At 46.6% G+C, this 22,348-nt stretch overlaps 2 protein-coding genes and 1 long non-coding RNA gene across 3 annotated transcripts; 1 reads left to right on the top strand and 2 right to left on the bottom strand.

Annotated features, from left to right (window-relative positions):
- Positions 1-353: 353 nt before the first annotated feature.
- On the bottom strand, positions 354-5,517 carry slc31a2 (solute carrier family 31 member 2). Its single transcript, XM_049021047.1, has 4 exons — positions 5,298-5,517; positions 3,289-3,355; positions 1,984-2,191; positions 354-1,722 (listed from the first exon to the last, which is right to left on the bottom strand). Exons 1-4 carry the CDS (start codon positions 5,307-5,309, stop codon positions 1,554-1,556), a joined length of 456 nt encoding a protein of 151 aa, XP_048877004.1. The 5' UTR covers positions 5,310-5,517; the 3' UTR covers positions 354-1,553.
- A 550-nt stretch (positions 5,518-6,067) lies between these two features.
- si:ch211-282j22.3 (ER degradation-enhancing alpha-mannosidase-like protein 3) lies at positions 6,068-21,720 on the top strand. Its single transcript, XM_049019813.1, has 20 exons — positions 6,068-7,256; positions 11,740-11,785; positions 12,159-12,259; positions 12,876-12,915; positions 13,199-13,311; positions 13,402-13,555; positions 13,669-13,803; positions 14,160-14,265; positions 14,422-14,519; positions 14,952-15,077; positions 15,519-15,602; positions 15,697-15,780; positions 16,242-16,366; positions 16,716-16,881; positions 17,323-17,480; positions 17,565-17,688; positions 17,839-18,021; positions 18,295-18,460; positions 18,558-18,749; positions 19,568-21,720. The coding sequence occupies exons 1-20, from the start codon at positions 7,156-7,158 to the stop codon at positions 19,828-19,830; spliced, it is 2,565 nt and encodes an 854-aa protein (XP_048875770.1). The 5' UTR covers positions 6,068-7,155; the 3' UTR covers positions 19,831-21,720.
- Positions 9,563-13,170, bottom strand: LOC125746144 (uncharacterized). The gene is made up of 2 exons (XR_007398860.1): positions 12,853-13,170; positions 9,563-10,000 (listed from the first exon to the last, which is right to left on the bottom strand). It is a non-coding gene; the product is annotated as an uncharacterized LOC125746144 (long non-coding RNA).
- Positions 21,721-22,348: the final 628 nt, after the last annotated feature.

Here is a 22,348-nt window from a genome sequence, read left to right as displayed (position 1 = left end):
GTAATTTGAATGTAATTTTTATGAAATTGGTGATATTGATTTCGCTGAGGATGACGACACACGTACATCTGCTACCTTCTGAAAAACAACTGCAGTTAAAAGCCAACAGTGATGTGGCTCAATCATTCAAGCAAGTAGTTGTTGGTGGTTAAAGGGGAACAGTGTGCTGGGGGGGGGGGGGGGGGGGGGTCCTCGTTCTGAGTCGCCGACTCACATGACACCAGGGCCGAGTCTTATAATTCTTGAGACAAACTGGAATTTGACCTTGTGTAATGTGGGCAAACAATATTTGATTGTCTTTCCCCTTCAAGGCATGTGTTTCTGACCGCAAGAAAAACGGAAGTGAAAACAACTTTCTATGTTTGTATAAACCCCAAAAATTAGATCTTTTTAGTTTATTGGATGTCAAATATAACCACACAATCTGCAGGGTGTCATCTTTAGCAGTTTTGTAATATGCTTTGCTGGACGGGTAACAATGTTGAAAAGTTTCTAACAATGGAAGGTCTGCAGAGAGCAGGACGCCTGCGACATCCTTTGTTGGAAGGACAGCAGGCAGAGAACTCCTCAGTCAGCTGAGCAGCAACAGAACCACATTTACAAAAGTGACTAGCAGAACCATATTGGTCATTGGGGCAGAAGCAGCCCCCCCCACACACACACACACACACACACACACTTTGTAGGCTGGTGCAAGATCTTTAAAGTCTAATAAAATCACTTCCAAACCCATTTTTAGAGATTGATATTAAAATGTTATAATTAGTTCACATAAAACACCCCCCTGGTCCAATTATTAAAAACTAATTGGCATAAATTGATTAAACAACCACCTGATAACTAGCAGCAGACACTGAATTTTCAACATTTAGGGGTGAAGGAGCCATTGAGGGAGGTTCCTGTCAAGGCTGTCCACGTATCTGAGTTTCACACCAACTTGCAATCCGTTCTTCTGCACAGTATGGTTAACAGTCTGTGTTTTCCTGAAATGATTGTAAGCAGTGGGAGGAGTTAGCATTCTAGCTAGCAAGGCACAGAAGTGGAGACTGCTAATTGAAGTTGTCTCTCATGCACACACACTACGTCCGTGTTGCACCCTCTGACCTTGGCTATATTACGCTTCTGAGCTACAGCCAAAGACCTGACACGTAACGTGACGAACGCCTACAGACGTCCCCACCAATCACAAACTTTCACTGTAAAAAGATATGCCGTGGCTGACCAATCGCCTGCCGTTGTTGGTTTCTGACCTGGTTTGATCTTTTGAATATCGCCATTTGAATGTAAACCCGACATTACAGAATAAGGAAAGAAAGCTTCACTCAAAACCACCATTTGCCCATCACTGTAATGTCAGACAGGAGACCGCACACGCAGAAAACTGGCCACAGGAAGTTGGAGGGTTATTTCGCCACACATGAATCGGCTTCTGTTAAAAGTGCAGGTCAGTTGATCGCCAGCAGGCAGCTGCTCTGGTGACCAGAATGAAAACACCACCTTCTCCGGCCTCTCGAAACGTTTAGTGCGAAAAATCCCTGCAGTATCCTACTCCTTTATGAACATCGGGAAAACAGAGGGAACGCCACGAAGTAGCCAATAATAGAGCCGGCGATGACTCCCAAGAAGATCCACACGTTGTAGGACATGACGCACAGCATCAGCATGTAGCCCAGAGTGACGTGGATAACATGGATGGCAGTCTGCAGGCTGTGCTGTAGCCACCTGCAGAGGAAGAAGACCCGTTAAGCAGACTGCAGGGATTGTGTAAATATATACAGGGCCAGCAGGGGGAGTAGTGGCTAAAGAATGAACACTGTTAATACATATGAATGTGGTGCTTAGTCCAAATTGCTTCTTGAATATCTGTTTTTATCAAGGTGCTAAAGATCAATACTGCAAGTCATTTGACAGGAAAAATATGGTAAACACCATTTGTGGTCATGCATTAACCGAAATGACCACACGGGGCACCCTGCCACATACTTTTTTTTGGCAGGTTTCTCCTGCACTGTGCTGCCCAGAGAGGATTCAGACGGGCTGCTTGCCAGGGCATCGCTGCTGCCCAGGGCCTCCGGGGGGTGCCGCAGTGATGGAGTGGGAGCTGCCTGCTCCCCCAGCCAGACCTTCAGCACTTTGAGCAGCTCGTAGAACACGGTCAGCAGGAGCACCACGAAGACGGACAGGACCATGCCTGCAGGTGAGATACAGGGGAGCATGTTCTCAACTGTACAGTGCTGCAACTTCATCCACATCATACAAAATGCATCCTCACTGCTCTAAGGGCGCTTACTGTGTATGGATCATTCCATTTTAATTCAACAAATTTCCAAAAAGAGTTTTTGCAGTGCCATTTTGGATTTGATGAAACTTGGCATGTGCATTACACATACTATCGAGAGCACAGGAATATTTTTGAATTTTTTTTCCCTTTAAGATATAAGGCCCCCGGGTTCAAGTCTCCACCTGGGTTACATGTGTGTGGAGTTTGCATGTTCTCCCCATGTCGTTGTGGGGTTTTCTCCGGGTACTCCGGTTTCCCCCTACAGTCCAAAAACATGCTGAGGCTAATTGGAGTTGCTAAAATTGCCCGTAGGTGTGCATGTGAGAGTGAATGGTGTGTGAGTGTGCCCTGCGATGGGCTGGCCCCCCATCTTGGGTTGTTCCCTGCCTCGTGCCCATTGCTGTCGGGATAAGCTCCGGACCCCGCGCGACCCAGTAGGATAAGCGGTTTGGAAAATGGATGGATGGATGGATGGATGGATATAAGGCCTTTTACAGCATGAGTAGCAAATAAAAAAAGATAAACAACAAAGGCCATTAGTTGAATTTAAACAGAATGACCGATATGATGAAAACTGATTCTTGCTTCATTTGAGGTTAAATAGAATAGCTTATGATCTGTGGGGGGTGGTTTGAAGGTCTGTGCCAGTGTCCGGAGGGTTGCTGGTTCAAATCACCTGGCGAGCAGCGTGAGCAAAGCCCCTAACCCAAGGCTCTGACCCCAAACTTTAGCCTCACTTGTGTGTGTCTCATAGGAGAGCATGATGAGATATGAAACCATTAAATTTCATCGTACATCGCTACCTGTAGAATGGCAATTCTATTCTATTACCATTATGTATGGAACTGACAACCAAGACTGGACTTAAATCTGAAGATCTATTATTTTTTGGTCTAGTTACTCCAGTCTTTAAGTGTACTGCATCCTGATGTGTGTGTGACAAGTAATGAACAATGTCCGATCGTTTCGGTCTACCAAGAAACACGCGGGTCTGAGTGTTACCTTACCAGCAGGTCCACGCACGTCCCAGAACTTGAAAAGCAGTGTGACGCTACTTGAGTCCACAAAATGCATCTGTAAGGGGGTGCGGGGTGAGTGGAGAAGGAGAGAAGAGAACACTGAAGTCACGTTTGGATATGGTGGTAATGATGTGGTGTGTGTGTGTGTGTGTGTGTGTGTGTGTGTGTGTGTGTGTCTGTATGGGCGGGGGGAGGTGTCCAGTACTTTCTGTACTGGAACATGAATGAGTACAAAACTACAGCCATTCTGTTCATGTGTTTCTGTCCATTTCTATTATACACGATTGGACCTGTCCTACTTTCCTACTTCGCCGATCCCCAACCCTTCAGGCCACGTCTCATACCCCAACCCCCCTCCCCGAACCGCCGTACCCGTCTCAGGTCACGCCGTCTCCCCGTCACCTGCATAGACCGACCGAGACTCATAATCAGAAGACGCCCTGTTCCCGAACCAGTCAATCTCGTTTCCTTGCGGTTGACAGCGTTCTGTTGTGTTTATTTGATCAGATTGTCCCTAAAGCTTAAACAACGCCGTACTCGGCGTTTTCGATTTCAGCTGAGGCGTAAATCACACGCACCGAAAAACAAAAGCCCATAGCTCCTGTCAAGCGTGCAGAAAATGGGCGATTATCACAGTGCTGAACTGCAGTGCCGCTGCTCCGAACAACTACGATACACCACGACGATATGCTCCGATGCGCCCGGCACCTTCTGATTAAAAAGAGCGGAGATCAGCCTTTATAAGTCAGCTTGATGTAATCGCCTGCCGTGATTAGACATTAATTTCATAGATATCTATACGCAAGATAAAGTACTAAAGAATGTTTGAATTTCGGTTCAGCTGGAAAACATGTTACCCGACAAATTCAATATTTCCCTAGAAACTTAGAGACTCATCACTAAATAATCCTTCCATAGCGGGCAGCATGCTGGATCTGGGGTAAGTTTCCCGAAGCCTTCGTCATTCCTAAATTCTGTCTTTCAACATAAGACGTTAAAAAGGCTTCGGGAAACTCAGCCCAGGTCCGGTTCCGAGCGAAATATCAAGCAAGCGGGTCATTTCCCTGTAAGCTTCATTCTAAAACCCATAGGTTCCACTGGACGATATGTCACTTCCATGATTTCTAATTAACGACTGTTTAACCTTGGTTACTTTGAAGAAATCCTATTGAATATGTTAAAATCACACTTGGATAGACCTAAATAAAATATCTTAAACAGTAGCCTTGCACAGCAGTCTAGGATTAATCTCAGCACCATTCTCGCATTTAGTTCATTTTTCCAAGAGATACAGGAAGTAAAATGCTAACTACCATGTTCCAGTCATGTGAGAATGACTATTTACTTAAGGTGCTGCGTTTATTTACATACAAAAATGTACATATACAGTATCTAGCTGTCGAGTAGTGCGAACGTTTTCTCAGACATGCGTTTTATTTGGGACAAGTTATACTCCATCCATTTCCAAACATTGGGTGCATGTCAAGGTATCGGTGCCAATTTTTTTTCTCTGAGTTTCTCTATTCAGTTTATGTAATTGTCTTCTCTGCAGTTCTTCTGTTAAATATTCAGTTATGCCTTTCGTGATTTCGACTCCAATTTCAGATTATGATCAGTAAGATAAATGTAAAAAGCATGAAAATAATTCTAAAGTGTCATGATTATTGTATTAATGCGGTGTTCGTCGTTACAACGTTAGATTTTCCCAAATGCAGTAAAAGGAAACGTTAAGATTTCATAGCTACACCTTTGTACCCTGACAATAATACAGGAACACTGTATGCGGTTTTCTACACGCTTGCGGATTAAGGATATTGCGCATTGCTCTGTCTTTTTTTGCAAATTATTTATACAGCATGAAAAAGTACACTAACAAACAAATGATGTGTATACATGCATATTGACATGATCCAAACAAAACTATTCCAAACTTGTAATGAGAGAACATATAATTTGACGCTGAATGAAAATGAATAACAAACCGAGAGATGACTTACAGACATGTTCATGTTTCACGCTATGTACAGATAAACTCTTCAGTGTAACGTTCGGCGTTTCGATGTACCCCAGACCCAACGGTGCCTCTACTATCGGCTCACACGGGACAGCCGTAATAAACCGCTGTCTACTCGGACAGCGGACAAATCCTTTAGCAGCACGGTTAACGTTTCAGAACGACGTTCCCAGATACAGGGGCGAAAACCGTTATCACATGACGCCGTGGCTTGTCGCACAGCCTTATGGGAAACGTAGTTTTAACATACACTTGCTAAGTTATTATATCAGTGTTTTGCATAACCATGTCCATGCAAGAACTTATTTAAAAGAATGAATATCAGTTTTTAAATTGCAGTAATGCTTTATACGTTTCAAAAATACGCTGCGTTCATTCATTTATTTCACTTTCTGATTTTAAACACTGCTGGAAACCTTTTAATTTATTACTGTGAATGTTTTTGCCATAACCCTATTGTTTTTTTCTTTATTCTGATTTTGTATCTGGTTTATTAATGCTGTATGTTTTGTTTTATACTTGGTTATGTCTTTTCTTGGCGACAGCTGACTTGAAAAGACACTTTCTCAATGTAACTATTCTGGTTAAAGATCTTGTTTTAATCCTATAATTTAGGGCACTGTTTATTTGATTTGATTTTGACATGAATCCACATTAATCTGCCAATGGAGCATAGTATAAGGCCGACACGTACAATCAAGGAAATTATGATGTAAGTCTCTAGCTCACCGACACCTTCGTTCAACGTAACCTGTCAAACGACGGCTACAAGCCGTCCTGCACGCCTGTGTTAGAACAGTGAAAGATCCAATGAGAGCGGAAGGGTGTTTCTCTGTACTCGGGTCTGCTGCACCGCACCGGAAGTTAGCGAAAGCTAATCGGTTAACACCAAAATTATAAAAGCTCAGGGGGCGAGGGCTCTCAGAGTCCCCGGGTCGGTGCAAGACCCAGATGGGACTGTCTCTTGGGGCGCTTGGCGGTAGTGTTAGAAACGGGGTTTTGGGCTGGATGGCGTTTATTTTGTCGGGCTAACGCGGCTAGCAGGCCGGGACCGGGGCCAAGGATGGAGTGCTGGCGAGGTTTGCCTTGCGCTACGGGAGCGGACGGAAAAGCGGCGCACGAAGAGGGCAGCTCGGCTCCGCGGCCGCCGAGACACCCGGGGAGGCGTCTGTACATTTGAGGGAGACTATAGCATTAGCATTAGCATTAGCACGCTGGAGCCCCCCGGTACGGAGTAGGTCGCTAACGGTGGTGGCCGGTAGTCTACAGGCATTTTCCATTTAAGTTTTTATTTGGTATTTTCATATTTGTCTACATGTTTACGCTATAAGCACGTTTTCAGACATATTGCGGTGTTTATTATTGTGCTCTTTGACACCTTGTTAGCTGCCTAGCCTAGCCGTGCAAAGTGCGGTGCAGGCCCGGTGTCAGCCATTAACGCTCCCCTCCGTGTATAAACAAAGCTCCCCTATTTAAGCTCGCCAACACTACCTTTTATATTACTTAAGGTCCCTGCTTATTTAAAATGTATTGCAAATCGCTTAGCATTTAGTCTAGGGCTGAAAACGGCTCCCCCCTACACTGTATGTGCGTACACGGTGCTGGATCGCCGATGAATTTCGCCACTTGTCGTTTTTTCTTTTTAATAAAACCCTTTTCTATAATTAACGCGACCTTTTGAAATACTTCTGAAGGAGCGTTTTGATATTGACATTTGCGGAGGCGTGGGACGTACGGCCGACAGGGTGGAAGGCGTTTTAAACCTCGGGTTAGAAAGTTGTATATTGTAGAAGGGGTGTCCCAGCCAGGGGGTATTGGTAGGGGGCACCCATATCATTGCCATGGGGATAAAGTGGGAAATGCTCGCCGCCTTCAGCCTCCTCTTCTGGCTGATCGGGAACGGGTGTCGGGCGATGACGGCGGTGGAGAAGACCAAAATCAGGTGGGACATCCTGGGTTACCTCTCAGTATACGGGATTTAACAGCCGTGACAAACATGCCCTTCTTGATATATTCCTACACGAGTCGGTGGTTCCGTCAAATCCCACCGGCTTCCTTATGTATTTCTTGGTCGCTTTTGTAACTGGCATTGTGCCATTTCCAGTAAATACTCACTTAATGTAGTTGCTGTGTTTGTTTATTGCATGATGTTGTTTTGTCAGAAACCTCAGATAGTGGCCGCAAGTTTTTTTTCCCCATCTCACATGGCATATTGTCTATGAAATGGCCTCTGGTCAGGCCGGAGGAGATGCAACAAAAAACTGTAATTTTTGCCCCACCACCATGACAAAATGAAAGTGTGGGGTTGTCCTGCCTGCTCCCTTTGTAGATATTTGTGGTTATTTAATTTTGTGTTTATCCATTCCCTTTTGGTAAGGGAACTCAAATTACATATATGTGTCAGAAGAGCTGGGTTAAATCTATGAGCTGGGTGTCTGGGTGAAAATTACCTTCTCATTGCATGGTAGAATGTAGATTTGTTTGTTTGGTTAGGGAATTTCAGAGTTCCTTGTTTGTGTTGCATTAATCCAGGATGCCATATATCGACAGGATATACACTGCTGACCAAAATTGTGGAAACGCTTAATGTTTTTGGCATTAGGCTTTAAGCATTGCTATGCAAATATTGGCGGTAATGTTTATAAGCAATGTTTACAAATATCATACATTGGATTAATAAGTAACTGGAGTAAAGTTCTGCAGTGTCTAAAAATTGGAAGTGTTTCCACAGTTTTGCCACTAGTGTATATGCTGTAGTAGTACCAGTTCTGAGTGAAGATCCTTGTAACTTTCTCGGCTTATCCTGTACTGGCTCTAGAGATACTGACCTAGTCCTTCTTGGCTCAGAAGCCGATGGTTTGTGTGTCTTGTGTATGAAAAGATTGGAGTATGTTGCTGAGTAACCCAGGAAATGCCCGTGGTGACTTTCAGTGATGTGCATGCAGGCACGTCTTAGAAGATCTAGCAGTATTGTTACTGAAGGCAGAGGTCATCGTCAGTGTTTTAATTCTTGCAGAGAAATGACAAGGTCCATTCTGACCGGGACAACAAATATCTTTAACCGGTTTAAAATCTAGGGCGTGAATAAGCTTTTTAGTAGTGTAGGTTCAGATTAGACATCACATATTCAAACAGAATGAGGCTGAATGGGCTCCTTGTCGTAATTAACCTGTTAACTTTTTATTGTTAATCAAGAGGCGTTTATTTGATGTCCATTCAGCTTCACTGCGTTTTTCCTTCACAGAGCAAATTATTCGTAGCACAAAGGTAGTTATTCCCCTTTCTACCACTGGTACCTAAAAGCTAATGGACTTGAATCTGGTTCATTATCTTGCTGTGCTACAGGTCCCATGCTGTGGGCTCTGTTCTCCCCCACTTCCTGCACCATGCCTTGTTTGTCCCTCAGGAACCTGAGGCAGATGTGACGCAAATCGGTGTCAGCACAATGCAACATAGTACCCATTAAATGCGTGCCCAGTGTAACAAGAGGTGAGCCTCACACTTCCACCCACTGTTCCCTAGAGGGAACATGCTGCCTCATAAACAGTTCGCCTAATTCCGAACACTCGAGCGCCATAGTACTTGACCCCAGGGAGATTGGGTCACCATCTGGTGCACCTAGTAAAGCATGAGGTTGTCTGGTGCCGTTCTGTTCATGGTGAGGTTGGGGCTGTGGCGGAGTTTTGATGAGTTATGGCAGGACTGTCCTGATAAAGAAGCTTGCCTTCCCATTTTAAATGTCTGGTGCAGTGTCTAAGTTTTGCTTATATTTGAGAACACCGTAGCCCATATCCTGACTTTGCTGAGTAGAAGCCAGTTATTTTTCTGTGTTGGTGGTCATAAGAGAACTTTTTTTTTATCCCATGGGAAATTGTGCCAAGTCTTAGTTTTCACTGCGCAGGATTAAACAACAGAACTTAAAAATACCTGAAATAAATACAGAATAATACAAGAAATGTGGTATAATATAAAATACAATAAGGAATGTACGTACAATGTAAGTGTATTAAAAAGCCAATATAATGCAAGTATAAAGACAAAAGGGTGAAGAGACTAAGCATGTGAAGTGGGAATGTGCATGTGCCAAGTATGTAAAAAGGGTGTCATATAATGTGCAAAAATTCAGGATAGCTGTTAAAATATTGAAATGGACAATTAATAAATACTTGGGCTGTAACAATATACATTCATCATGTACCGTCCTGGTTTGGGACGCGCAATGAAACAAATGAACAGGCGGAACCTAAATTCGACTGTGTTTGCAGTTTTTAATAACAATCTCAAAAATTCTTTTCCCTGCTGTACCAAAATTGCATCAAACCATGCACCAAAAGGCGAGGTTAGTACCATGAATTTTGTGTGTGTTTCACCTGTAGTATATACTATTAAAAACAGAAGATGTCCGGAAAGCACTGAGAGTTTAGCGGCCCAGGTCTCCCTGGCCACAAGGAGGAGGGTCTCTTGTCGTGCTCAGTGGAGCCTCCTTGATGGAGCTTCGGTAGCTGTTCAGGGCGCAGTGCGGAGGGTGGGAGGTGCTGTCCAGGATGCCAGCAAGTTTGCACAGAATCCTTTCATCAGCTGCAGTCACCAGGGAGTCCAGCTCAATTCCCAGCACTGAGCCAATCCTCCTGATGAGTTTGTTTAGATTGTTGGTGTCTGCTGCTTTCATTCTGCTGCCCCAACACACTGAAGTGTAGAAGACAACATTGGATGCTACAGAGTGGGAGAAAATCTGCAGTGTCTTGTTACAGGTGTTAAATGACTGAAGCCTCTTCCGGAAATAGAATCGGCTCTGGCTTTTTTTATACATAGCCTCGGTGTCTCAAACCCAGTCCAGCTTGCTGATCAGAGGCACTCCCAAGCACTTGTCGTCCTGTATTGAATCCGTTTCTGATCCCTTGATGGAGATTGATGTCTTGGGGGGATTTAGCCTGCACCGCTCAGTCATCACACCCCTGGTCTCTGACTCCTGTTCGTTATTATCTGCCACAACAGCAGAGTCATCTGAAGACTTGTGCAAGTGAAAGATCTTTGAGGTGTAGAGCATGAACAGAAAAGGTGATGGCACAGCCCCCTGAGGTGCGCCTGTGTTATACACCATGGTGTCTGATGTGCAAATTTGTTTGTTGAAATCCCAGAATACAATGCAGTGTTTTGCACCCAAGCCACAGAGGACTGTAGATGTACATGTGCGATGTAATTTTGCATGTCAGCACTCTGTCTCATGGCATCTATGTCACTGATAGCTGAGTAGCTCTGCGATGTACACTTGTTGATAGAGAATATTCCTGTGTAGAAGCTGGTTCTGCAACACGAGCCTTGACCAGACAGTCCTAGATTATGATGCAATGCTTATTTTTATGAATGTGGCCTCACTCATGCCGCCTTTCATAACTTATGATTACTCAGATTTTTAAACATTCACACCTGCAAGAATTTTTCTTCAAGTTGTCCAAGTTCAGCACCTCAGGGTTCTGTGTTAAGTATGTTTCTCAGCGTGCAACAGCAAAGTCCCATCTGTGCACTTGAGATCTGCATGATTTGGGTTACAGATATAGAGACTGTGGACACTAGATCTCTATTCCGCAATAAAAATTGAGGCATGAAGAAAATGGACTCGGAGTGGGGAGTGGCCAGCTCGGCTCTCTGTATAAGGGGCCTGTGCTTTTTCTACGTCTGGTCTCTTTCCTTTCCTCTGTCACATATCTCTTTCCAGTCCAAAAGAGAAGTACGGATCAGTAATTTCAGGCCCTTGCAGGGCGGAATGAAACCAGTGTGCACCTGCTGTTGACTTTACAGTGATCCTTTTGTTCTGGAGGTTGGACACGGGGCAGAAATGCTCGACGATGAATGACGAGGGAATGTAATTACTGTATTAACCAAAACAGCAGAGTCATGTAGTGCCATGATAGCCAAGCTCTGTATACTCGCCTTATTATAAAAGAAAATTCCACTGTTTTTGAACTTATTGGGGCAGAGTAGTGGTTAGTGCGATTGCCCCTCACCAGGGTTCGAGTCTCTACCATGAGTGAGTGTGTGTGTGTGTGTGTGTGTGTGTGTGTGTGTGTGTGTGTGTGTGTGTGTGTGTGTGTGTGTGTGTGTGTGTGTGTGTGTGTTTTCTGTGATGGGCTGGCATCCCATCCTGGGTTGTTCCTTGCCTTACGTCTGTAGCCTCTGGGATAGGCTCCAGATCTCCTGTGACTCTGAATAGGACACGTGGTTTCAGAAGATGGGTGGATGAAATTCTTGTTTTTGTGTCTGGTAGCATGTAAGGCCAGTCGATAGTCGGCTCCATGCTGATTTCAGTGATCTTGACCCAATCTGGTCGACTGGTTCTGTTCTTTCTTTATGTAAGGAGATCCATGAGGCTACTGTAGCGTGCCGTTGTTCAGTAACACATGGACTGTTCCCACCCTCTTTTACAGGGACCAGATCTTGGAAATGTTTGACCACGCGTACGGCAGCTACATGGTGAGTGGATCTCTCCCTCCTCCTCCTCCAGTCACAGCCAGCTCTCCCATTCCGTCCCTCCCATCGTACCTACGCTCAAATGTCTGTGTTAACGATCACATAGCGAATCATCGTCTCTGGGATGTGAAAGCATGAGTTCTTTTAAAGTTTATATGTGACCTTGAGTTTCATGCAGATTAATTCCAGGACGACATGCTGATGTGTTAATTCTTTCAATTAAACTGACAGATGATCACACTTCTTGGGGGGGGGGTGTGTAATAATGTAGAATCACAGTATTTCTTTGACTTGTTTTTACCATTAATGATAGTGCTTCTTATTCTTACTGTGTTGTCCTGTCTGACCCCCCCTCCTCCACTAATGGCCTCCCCAGAAATATGCCTACCCCGCTGATGAGCTGATGCCCCTCAGCTGCAGGGGTCGCGTGAGGGGGCTGGAGCCCCCCCGTGGAGACATCGACGACTCGCTGGGCAAGTGAGTCTGACACGTGTCCTCTGGGGGAGGGAGGGGGTTGCCGCCATGAGAAGGTGAGACGACCGTGTAAGCAGCTGCATGCTGCGCACGGCTCCATAAAATCCACTAATGTTTTCCTACCGAATGCCCCCCCCCCCTGGGCCCAGGGGTGACTCGGGCCTCTGATGGGAGGAGTTTGCTCCAACTTGGGACTGAACTCGTGAACTTATTCGTTTATTTTGTGTGTTGATACTCGTATCTCTGGAAAAATTAGTTTGCTTCAGCCACTTTCAGACAGTTTTAACATCAGCAGTCCAGTCATGGAGTTCCCAGTACCCCGCTAGCAGCCCGACACACCCCTGTCCTGAACTTTGACCTCTGACTCTTTATTTCAGCCTCACGCTTATGCATGACCTTACCCTTCCACATTGTTACTTCATCTATCCATTCCTATATCTTCACATACTTTCCACAGACCTTATCAGAATTTATTCAGTGGGTTTATTTGTCCAAGCAGCCAGATACGCAAGTTTGCTAGGTTTGCTGAACTTGCACAATAGTACACAGTTAGATGTTTTACTGAATTTAAAAAAGAAGAAGAGAGAATCACTTACTGTGTGCGTCCTTTCTTCTCGAGGTTCTCTCTCACGCTGATTGACACCTTGGACACTCTTGTGGTAAGTTGTCTCGGAATCTCTGCAGTACCTTATGGTCCGAGATTGCTGCTCGTTTGTTTCTGCTATGAAGTACGCATGCAATCTTGAACAGTGCTGCAATACATTGTGAAAATTCATCCAGATAATAATGAAAGTGCCCCACCATGAAGCCTCTGGGGCTGGGTGTCAGGGTGGAGGTGGGGCTTGAGAGTTAAGTCGTTTGGCCTCTGGATACGTCTCTTTGGAGATGTTACGTTGCGTTGCGGTGTGTTTAACCCCCTTGGTATTTGTTGGCGCATGGCAGGTGCTGAACAAGCTGGAGGAGTTTGAAGAAGCAGTGAAGATGGCGGTGAAGGACGTCAGGCTAGATAACGACATCGTCGTGTCTGTGTTCGAGACCAACATCCGGGTGCTGGGGTAGGCTCGGCTGACCCACTTTTATTTTCCTGAATTGATTTATTTACGTCGCGCCTTGACTTTGAGCTCTTAGGCTTGCTGTTTCTGCAGAGGCCTGTTGGGGGCGCACGTGATGGCCGAGCTGCTGCGTGGGCAGGGGGAGCGGATGCAGTGGTACAGGGATGAGCTGCTGCACATGGCCAAGGAGCTGGGTCACCGACTGCTGCCCGCATTCAACACCACCAGCGGGCTGCCTTACCCCCGGGTACCCACGGCCTTGCCGGCACCACTTGCAGCTGCCTCTCCTGAACTTGTCCACCCGCAGCTGTCCTGAGCGGAGCATGCGCGCTAACCCGACTCTTCCGAATATCTCCCCAGGTGAACCTGCGCTATGGGGTCCTGAATCCACTGTCACGCACCGGCACCGAGTCAGACACCTGCACGGCATGCGCAGGAACGATGATCCTGGAGTTTGCGGCACTGAGCCGGCTGTCGGGGGACACCGTGTTCGAGGTGCGAGCCTTGAGATCCCGGGACTCGATTCAAAGTGATTTATAGGCAAAGTGTTCTTGGCTGAATATTACCATGAAAGAACTGTGCTCGCAGTCCCAGTTTTAAAATCCTGATAAAAATATGGGTGAGTAAGTGCTGTCTGGCATGTGCATTTAGCGGTTCGAGGCATGAGCTAATGTCTCAGGGTTAGGGTTAGGAGACATGTCTGTCTCGGAGACGGGTGACGAAAGCCTTGTTTTGCTGTCGCGCAGTGGGGGGGGGGCTGTTTTCTCACAGAGCGTCAGCTTCCCCATCTGAGGGCAGGACTGAGCACGCATGCATGTATGGGGCTGATGGCCAGGTCTCTGCCATCGCAGGAACATGCCAGGAAGGCACTGGACGTGCTCTGGGACAAGAGGCAGAGAGGAAGTGACCTCGTGGGCACCGTCATCAACATCCACAATGGGGACTGGGTGCGCAGGGGTGAGGAACCTGCCTTTCTCCTCCCCCGCGGTGCCTTTGCTCATCTCTGCCTGCCTGTCGTTTTTTTTTTTTTTTTTTTTGGTTATTGCCCCTTGATGCATTTCGGTATCCTGTGTTAAGCCATGGACACTGACTCTCCCTGCGCTTCCCTCACAGATAGCGGTGTGGGGGCTGGTATCGACTCGTACTACGAGTACCTGATGAAGGCCTACGTTTTGCTGGGAGATAACGTCTACCTGGAGAGGTTCAACGCGGTACGGGTCCCGCCCCGCTCTGCCGGATTACCCTTGTTCACACGCAAAACATTCATCTGTTGTGTCCCTGTCGAACCGTATTTTCATAATTCCATGTCTGGTTATTCTGCAGTGTTAATCAACGGGAATGGTTTGAAAAATGCGTTACTTCAAGGAAGGAAAGACGTTTGCTATATTTAGGAATGTAGATGTTCCTCGCTTTGTGATAGGTCAACTTTATTATATTTTTTATATAAATGTAAATGTGGATTTTTTTTATATAGAAGCTTGACCTTGATGGTTCAGCAGTGAAATTGAATGATTTGGTGCGGTTTAGAATCAGCCATGGTGTGGTTCTCCGTGAGAGCAACTCGGGGAAGCGGATCAGGCAGGGTGAAGAAGAGGGTCGCGTCCCGCATGCGAGTGTACTCACCTGCCGCTATGTCCTCACAGCACTACAGCGCCATCATGAAGTACATAAGCCAGCCACCACTGCTGCTCAACGTACACATGCACAACCCCACCGTGAGCGTGCGTGGCTGGATGGATTCCCTGCTGGCTTTCTTCCCCGGGCTGCAGGTCAGGCTCCCGGCCCTTCCTTTCTCGGTCCTCCCCTAAGGGCCCTTACTTCTTTCTTGTTGTAAAAGCCACCTAACAGAGTAGACCTGGGGGAGTAATCCACAGAGAAGGATTCCTTGCTTAGCCGGATAGCTTCTCAGATTTAAAGTGGTCTGAGCTAAATGGACTTCATCTTTTGTTTTGTTACATTTAGCCCAGATTACCTTAAATCCAAGAAGTTATCCAGCTAAGCAAGAAATCCTCCTTCGTGGAACACCACCCTGGTAACGGCTAATGTAAATAAAATCTTGACCTCCAAATCTTGACCTTGAACTATTGACCTCCAAATTTGGTTGGCTGAAAGATCACTGAGTGGGTATCCATCCTCTGTTTCGTGACTTGGGGTAACCCCCGCGGCAGTCCTCTCATGGTGACCCGCAGAAAACTCCTCCTCGTTCCCAGGTGCTGAGAGGAGATCTGAAGCCGGCCATCGAGACACACGAGATGCTCTACCAAGTGACGCAGCAGCACAAGTTCTTACCGGAGGTGACTGGTCTGTGGTGGGGCTCGCAGTCCGCACTGCCCTGTGATCCAGGGTCAGGCTGTTTGAGTCTGAATCTCTGATTGGCTATCTCTCTAGGCGTTCACCACCGAGTTCAAAGTTCATTGGGGTCAGCACCTGCTGCGTCCTGAGTTCGCAGAGAGCACCTACTTCCTATACAAGGTACTGAGTTCGTGGCCTGTGCTGATGGGATGTGAATTTGAGTGTTTGCATGCATTTGGTCTGGTCATCAAACCCTGTATTCCTACCCCTAATTACCCCTTGATCTGATCTCAGTCTTGTTGACAAACAAAGGCACATGTAGTAATGTAGAATTGTGTGGATTTCCTCTCATAGTTCAAAAACATGCTTGTGGTTTTTGACTGTGTGTCAGTGTGTGCGTGTGAGTGCCCTGTGATTCACTGGTATCCTGGCCAGGGTATACCCCAGCTTCATGCTGCTTGGAATCAGCTCCAGGATGTAGGCCTATGGTGTGTACTTAGCAAATAGCCACATTTAATGTGAACTTACAGGGCTGTTATCCCAGTAATTTCCTACTTTTTTGTGTCCTTATTTAACCACTATACTGCACCAGTAGGTGGCATAGTTTGCCTGTTAAGTTCCCCATTATGCTTCCCTATCAGGCCACAGGGGACCCCTACTACCTGAAGGTGGGCCAGTCCATCGTAGAGAAGCTCAACACTCACACCCGAGTGCCTTGCGGATTTGCCGCCATGCAGGATGTCCGGACTGGGACCCATGAGGACAGGTAACAGAGAAACGGCCCTGGACCGCTGCTGGTCGTATTTAAGTTCTCCGCTTCCCCAAACCAGTTTTTCCAGATGGGCTGACATTGTAGTATAATTTGAGGCTCTTTGACTATTGTTTGGGACTGGTGTCCTTCTGACCAAACAAAGCCCAGCTGAGAGGGAGGAGATCTTGAGAAATACAGGAACCTTCTCAATCCAATGAAAGCTTCTCCAGTCCGGTGCTTGAGAGACTGGGCAGGACAAATATGCTTGTATTGTCCCAGTGAGGGAAGGCTGTGGTGACTGCATTGGGGCAGGGTCTATCCAAATAGTCACTTGAAGCGGGGGGGTTTCTGCTTGTGTTTACAGAATGGATTCCTTCTTCCTGGCGGAGATGTTCAAGTACCTGTACCTCTTGTTCTCGGAGAAGAGTCAGCTACCGTTCGACATCGACGACTACATATTCACCACGGAGGCTCACCTTTTGCCCATGTCCTTGTCCAGCACACAACCCCCCTGCCAAGACAACAGAATGGTATGTTCCATACTGTCTTCCCAAGCTGGGCCTTGATTTCACTGAAGTCCTAATCTGAAAAAAGTTGTTGGCATCACAAAGCACAAAAGTTTTCCAGGGGTATCGAATGCAGCCAGTTTGGGGGCTTTCTGTTCTCTCCTTGCTTGTACCTAAGTTAGGACATTGTTCCCAACATTACTCTCAAATTGTAAACAACTTGGGTCAGCCCTGTTAGGAAGGGCGTGACATTTAAAGAAGGTTTTGCAATGTCCCTGACTCCTGCACTCTCTTTCAGTTGGATAGAGATCTGCTGTCTTCCTCACCATCGGTGTTTTTACTCGGCTGTCACCTGCTTTTAGTCCAGGCACACTCATGTTGGTCCTTTTATACAGGCGTACATACACTGGGTCATTCGAACCCGCAGCCTTTCTAAAACGTGCCGACACCCCTCCTGTGTTCTAGGTGCAGGAATCCCCGACAGCAGAGGACCTGTTCACCTACTCCTGTCCCAGCACCCAGACCCTCTTCCCCAACAACCCGTCATTCGCCAGGACCATCCGGGACGGATACAAGTACCTCACGGGGGTGGGCAGGGTGCATCACCATGCCACGCCCATCAGGTAACACCCCCGTCCCTTCGTCCGTTTGACAGTGGAGCCTGATCGATCAGTGCTTATGGACGCCCTGTCCTCCATACACCACAGGGGCATCGAGCTGCCTTTGCACGACAGCGGCATGGAGTCCGTGGAGTTCTTCAGGAGCATGGGCATCTCTCTCGCCAAGCTGCATGACGTGGCGGCCGGCCTCAGCAACGCGGGGGTCTTGGCGGTGAGCTGGAGGGGGCCCAGAAGTAGAAGGATGCCTTGTGAGATCTGGATGTTCACATGGCTGATGGATCCTTCTTGCAGTAACCCTTTCAATTAACCACCCGTCGCCTCCCCACATATTTATTGTGTTATATTCCCTGCCAATTCCCAGGATGCCGCGGGGCCCAAGGGCACGTACACAGTCAAGCTGATAGCAGAGGTGAGCCAGGCCACGGAGGAGGAGGAAGTGGTGCCGCTGATCGTGCAGCTGATCTCCCCACCTTTCCTGGGCAGGACGGTGCTGATGGCCGGGCCGGCCAAGTTCGGGATGGACCTCACAAAGCAGGAGCATGGGGTACGCCGGCTCTGACCCCTTCGGGTCGCCCCATAATGTGGCGATCTCTGTTGGAGTGGTTGTAACCAGATCTCAATATTGTACGTTAGACGTCCTTCGCACAGCTCATGCCCCAAATAGCTATGGCAGATTGAAAAGGGCCAGTATCGGATTACAGGCATCGACTTTTTATTCTTTTGTAATCTCTGGGAAAGTCGTCATCTGGGCTGCGGCACATGTCGGGCGTCTCTCAGCTCACACGCTTCGCACTCCCCCTTGTGTCTGCTGTGGCAGGTGAAGGGCAGCATAGTAAAGAGCGCCCCCTACAGCGCGTGTGGGCCCATTGAGAATGCAGAGGAGCTGCGGAGTAATATTGCCGTGGCGCTGCGTGGGGACTGCATGTTTGCGTCCAAGGCCCGGAGGCTGCAGGAAGCGGGCGCCATTGGGGTCGTCTTCATTGGTGAGAGACGCCCCCACCCCCCAACTCATTAAATTATAAGTGATGAAAAGGAAACTGCTCAGTTTTGGGGTGACTGATCCCAGCCCCATCCCACCAGACCACCGGGAGGGGAGCAGCAGTGAGGAAACGCCCCTTTTCCAGATGGTGGGTGACGGGGGCTCCGTGGCAGACATCACCATACCGCTGGTCTTCCTGTTCAGCCGCGAGGGGGCCGTTCTGAGCGCCGCCCTGGAGGAGCACCGCAACGTGGACGTGCTGCTGCTACCCCGGGACCGGCAGCTGGGCCGAGGTGCTGCAGCAAAGCCACTGGAACCCCCTCCACTTCCTGTGCTAATTAAAAAAAAAAACAGCGTGTGTCATGTTTTTGGGCTGTTACTTTCCTGTGATGTGTACAGGCCCCGTTGGAGTATCCTTAAGCGATGCGCATAGTTCCTGAAAACCGGAATGATTTCATTTTTCCAGAGGTGGAAAGTTTTTAGAAAACGTTTAGAAAGTGCAAATCCAGACCATGGTCTTGTTTCGACCAGCTAAATAAGTCTCTGACTGACTCTTTATGCTCAACTGGCTGGTAGAAACAAAACCTTGGTCTGGATTTGTACTTTATGGACCTCAACTTTCCACCCCTGCATTTTTCCCAGTTTTGGCCTTAGCAAGAAACTTTGGATAAGTCAGCTTATCCATCCTTCCATCTTCTATCCACCTATCTTGGTTAGCAGGGGTGACACTAGAGATTTTGCCCTATGAAAGCATATATTGAGCCCCCACCCAGACTAATCCAGTTCCAATTTTTTTATGACGCTGTCACTCAGCAGCCCTTGGAGTCCTCCTGACTTTCCACTCCTTGCAGACGGCTGAGCCTCTTAAATGAAATTTGAGTGACTTATTGCCCCATCCATGGCGTTCCCCCACCTTGTGCCATGTGCTGCTTGGGATAAACTCCACACCCCCTGCTGTTCTGTCCTGGATAAATGGTTGGAAGGTGGATGGATTCCTTATGTAATCCTTTTTGTTTTAGCCCTGTACTTTGTGGTGGAGTCCTGTAGGGGGTGATATGCTGGCAGATGGTGGGAATGTGGTGATCTCTATAGCATCTTCTTTCCCTTGCAGAAAAGGTGAGCCAGCCGCTTGGGGTCAATATCAAGATCCGTTTATCCGGGGGTGGGGAGCTGCTGAGCGGAGAGGACAAAGACGCCACCATCCAGCTGCTGCTGGAACCGGGCGAGGAGGAAGAAGAGGATGGGGAAGTAAGAAGCCCCAGCAGCCAATGCCATCTGTCAGACCTCCCCCCGCACATGGACAAGCAGGCCAGCGGGGCCGGCCCCCAGTCCACGGCGTGCTCGTCCCACACCGACTCTCAGAGCAGCCCCTGACGTTCTGGAAGGCACCACACCACACCCTGAAGTGCTGACCAATGGGTTAGGTTTTCCCAACATGCTGTGCTGGGGGAGGCAGACTCGCAGCCCCCCTATTTGAGAGCTTGTAACGTCTGGACAAAGACTAAGTTACTGATGTGTCCTAAGAGGATAAAAGACACTGGGAAGTTGGACTCTTGTTGAACTCGGTTTATCCCGTACTGTTATAGTAGCTGAAATCATGAAATAATATATAAAATAATGGGGGGGGGATCTGTACATGCAAGGGGATTTGCTACAGTTATGTAGGGATGCTAATTAGCCTAATGTCAGCTAAGAATAACAAAGGTGGGACCTGAGTTGGGGTGGTTAGGGTTACACGAGCTACATTTCTTAGCCATGGAGCGCTTCTCCACTTAAAATGCCAAAATGAGGCGGCTGCTGCAGTGGCGGCTGCAGACGGTTTCGGGGTAATGGTGGACTGGTACTGTATTAGTTCGTGTTCTAACATGGGGCCAGTGCGGTGAACCGCAGCGTTCATACGTATCGTGTACTTGAACATCGGGCACTTTTTGTTTAATCATGTGAGTGTGAGGGATGGGAACGGCGGTCTTAATTGGCTTTACACAACATAGGCGCACTAGGCACGCCGCGTTCTGTGGGCGGGGCCTGAGTTTCACTTATGATTCTAGTTTTCACTATTATAAAGGACCTGTCCAGTATACCTCATGTTGCGCCTGCAGAACGGGCACCGGGGTGTCGTCTGGCTCAGATGTCACGGTGGTGGGCAGTCTTACACCCCATATCAACGTGCTGCGCAGCGCGCGGGAACGGGGGACCGCAGACTGCCTCCCTTCCGGCTCGTTCACAACTTTTACAGAATAACGCGTAGAGTTAGCAAGCTTCACAAATGTGTAAAATTATTGGTGAGGACAAAAAAATGGATCCTTTTATACGCATCCTACTGCAGGTGAGCTGAAGCTTGGTCAGCAATACCATCTATAGCCATATTATAAATATATTTAATTTAAATTTGGGTATTAAAATTATGCGCATTAAACGGGGTTCTTGTCACTGTGATTCGTTTTCACTTAAAACCTACGACCTCATGGATGGCGGTGGGAATCATTAACCTGTCTAAAAATGCCTTGTGTGGGTTTTTTTTAAAGGCGTCTTGCAGGATATATTTTCACCGTAACGCTGGGCAGCGCCGCACTTTATGAGATACGCGCTGCAAGGCGCGTTGGGAAAGTCTTAATCTTACCTGCTACGCTGTGTTAAAGCGGTGTTTTATCGTGCACATCCATACGATGCGTTTTCTCAAGGGCTGACTTGTGTTTCACTAGCGAAGGGCCGCCACCTACTACGAAGTAAGGTCGTGTATGTGTTTATGGTATTTATTCTTAATTGCAGTACCATCCGGAAATATTGATGGCAAAGCAGGCGAACATAAGTGCCAAAGTCTTTTAGTCCTTTTGCTGTAACAGTAATGCTTTCCACTGTGTGGTTTTTGATAAGTGTTCTTATAAAAGCAACCTGAATTAGTCAATAAACTAGACTCACGAACGCAGTAATCGTAGTCGTTTTCCTTTGGTTTTGCATTCCGTTTTTGGTATTTTTGTGTGAATACTTGATAAGTGTGATTGATTATTACTCGAATAGGTCCTATTTGCACTACCACTATTTTTATTATAGGATTTTTTGTAAACATTACAATTGAAGAGTCAAGATAAATAAAAGTTTAACTGATGATTTTAACAGTAAAGCGTAATAATATACACTCATGGTAGGTTTTTGCCAAACTGTTCTCTCGCTAGCCTTTTAAACACGTTCGTCTCTTATTTCTGTATTAGTGATTATACATGGAATAAACGTGCCATTTGCAGCTGGAAATTCCAGTAGCTGCCAGCAGGGGTCTCTGCTTCCTTATTTCTATTCTCCCTGTTTATCACCTTTCCTTTATTGCCTGTATTATTATAACGATTTAAAAAGCTATTCCCACGTAAACTACTTTACAATGACAAGGTTAATCATAGATGTACATTTTTACCACAAATGGAATAAAACAATGATACTGACAATTTAATGTGTCAAGTTTTACTCTTAATTGTTAACTTATTCTGCTCTTTAAAAAAATCAAATACATATTTTTTTTATTAATACCTTTAGTTATGTGTTTTGGCGCTATTATTACATGTCAGCAGTAAATGGCGGCAGAAAGTTTTGCTTAAATTAATTACATGGCCTCCTCACTGAACTAAATTTCGCCGTCCGGCTTTTTATGTAACCATTTCCAAACGTCTCTCCATTATTGCCACTTTCATTACGTCGTGTTCTGCACACTCTTTTATAATCTGAGCATAACATCTAAATTAAAGCACGTAATCATTCTAAAATTACAACATACCGAAGACTGTGAATATAAATAACATTTTGAAAAACTATAGGTTTAAAATGTTTTTAATCTGAAAAAAGAAAACAAACAGGCTAACAAAGATAATTATAGAAACAATAGTGACCCACTGGACTACGTGCT

This window comes from Brienomyrus brachyistius, chromosome 7 (assembly GCF_023856365.1).
Source record: "Brienomyrus brachyistius isolate T26 chromosome 7, BBRACH_0.4, whole genome shotgun sequence".
Taxonomy (NCBI): Eukaryota; Metazoa; Chordata; class Actinopteri; order Osteoglossiformes; family Mormyridae; genus Brienomyrus; species Brienomyrus brachyistius.
Note: the sequence above shows the minus strand (reverse complement) of the source record. Positions and strands in the feature narration are given on the sequence as shown.

What these genes read in the sequence shown, in the direction of transcription:
- slc31a2 (XM_049021047.1), bottom strand. An exon ending in GGACGTGCGTGGACCTGCTG is followed by an intron (nt 2,192 to 3,288) that starts GTAAGGTAACAC and finishes TCTCACCTGCAG; the next exon opens with GCATGGTCCTGTCCGTCTTC. An exon ending in GAGAAACCTGCCAAAAAAAA is followed by an intron (nt 1,723 to 1,983) that starts GTATGTGGCAGG and finishes CTTCCTCTGCAG; the next exon opens with GTGGCTACAGCACAGCCTGC.
- si:ch211-282j22.3 (XM_049019813.1), top strand. Translation starts at nt 7,156, where the DNA reads ATGGGGATAAAGTGGGAAATGCTCGCCGCCTTCAGCCTCCTCTTCTGG. An exon ending in TGGGGACTGGGTGCGCAGGG is followed by an intron (nt 14,266 to 14,421) that starts GTGAGGAACCTG and finishes CTTCCCTCACAG; the next exon opens with ATAGCGGTGTGGGGGCTGGT. An exon ending in ACCTGGAGAGGTTCAACGCG is followed by an intron (nt 14,520 to 14,951) that starts GTACGGGTCCCG and finishes ATGTCCTCACAG; the next exon opens with CACTACAGCGCCATCATGAA.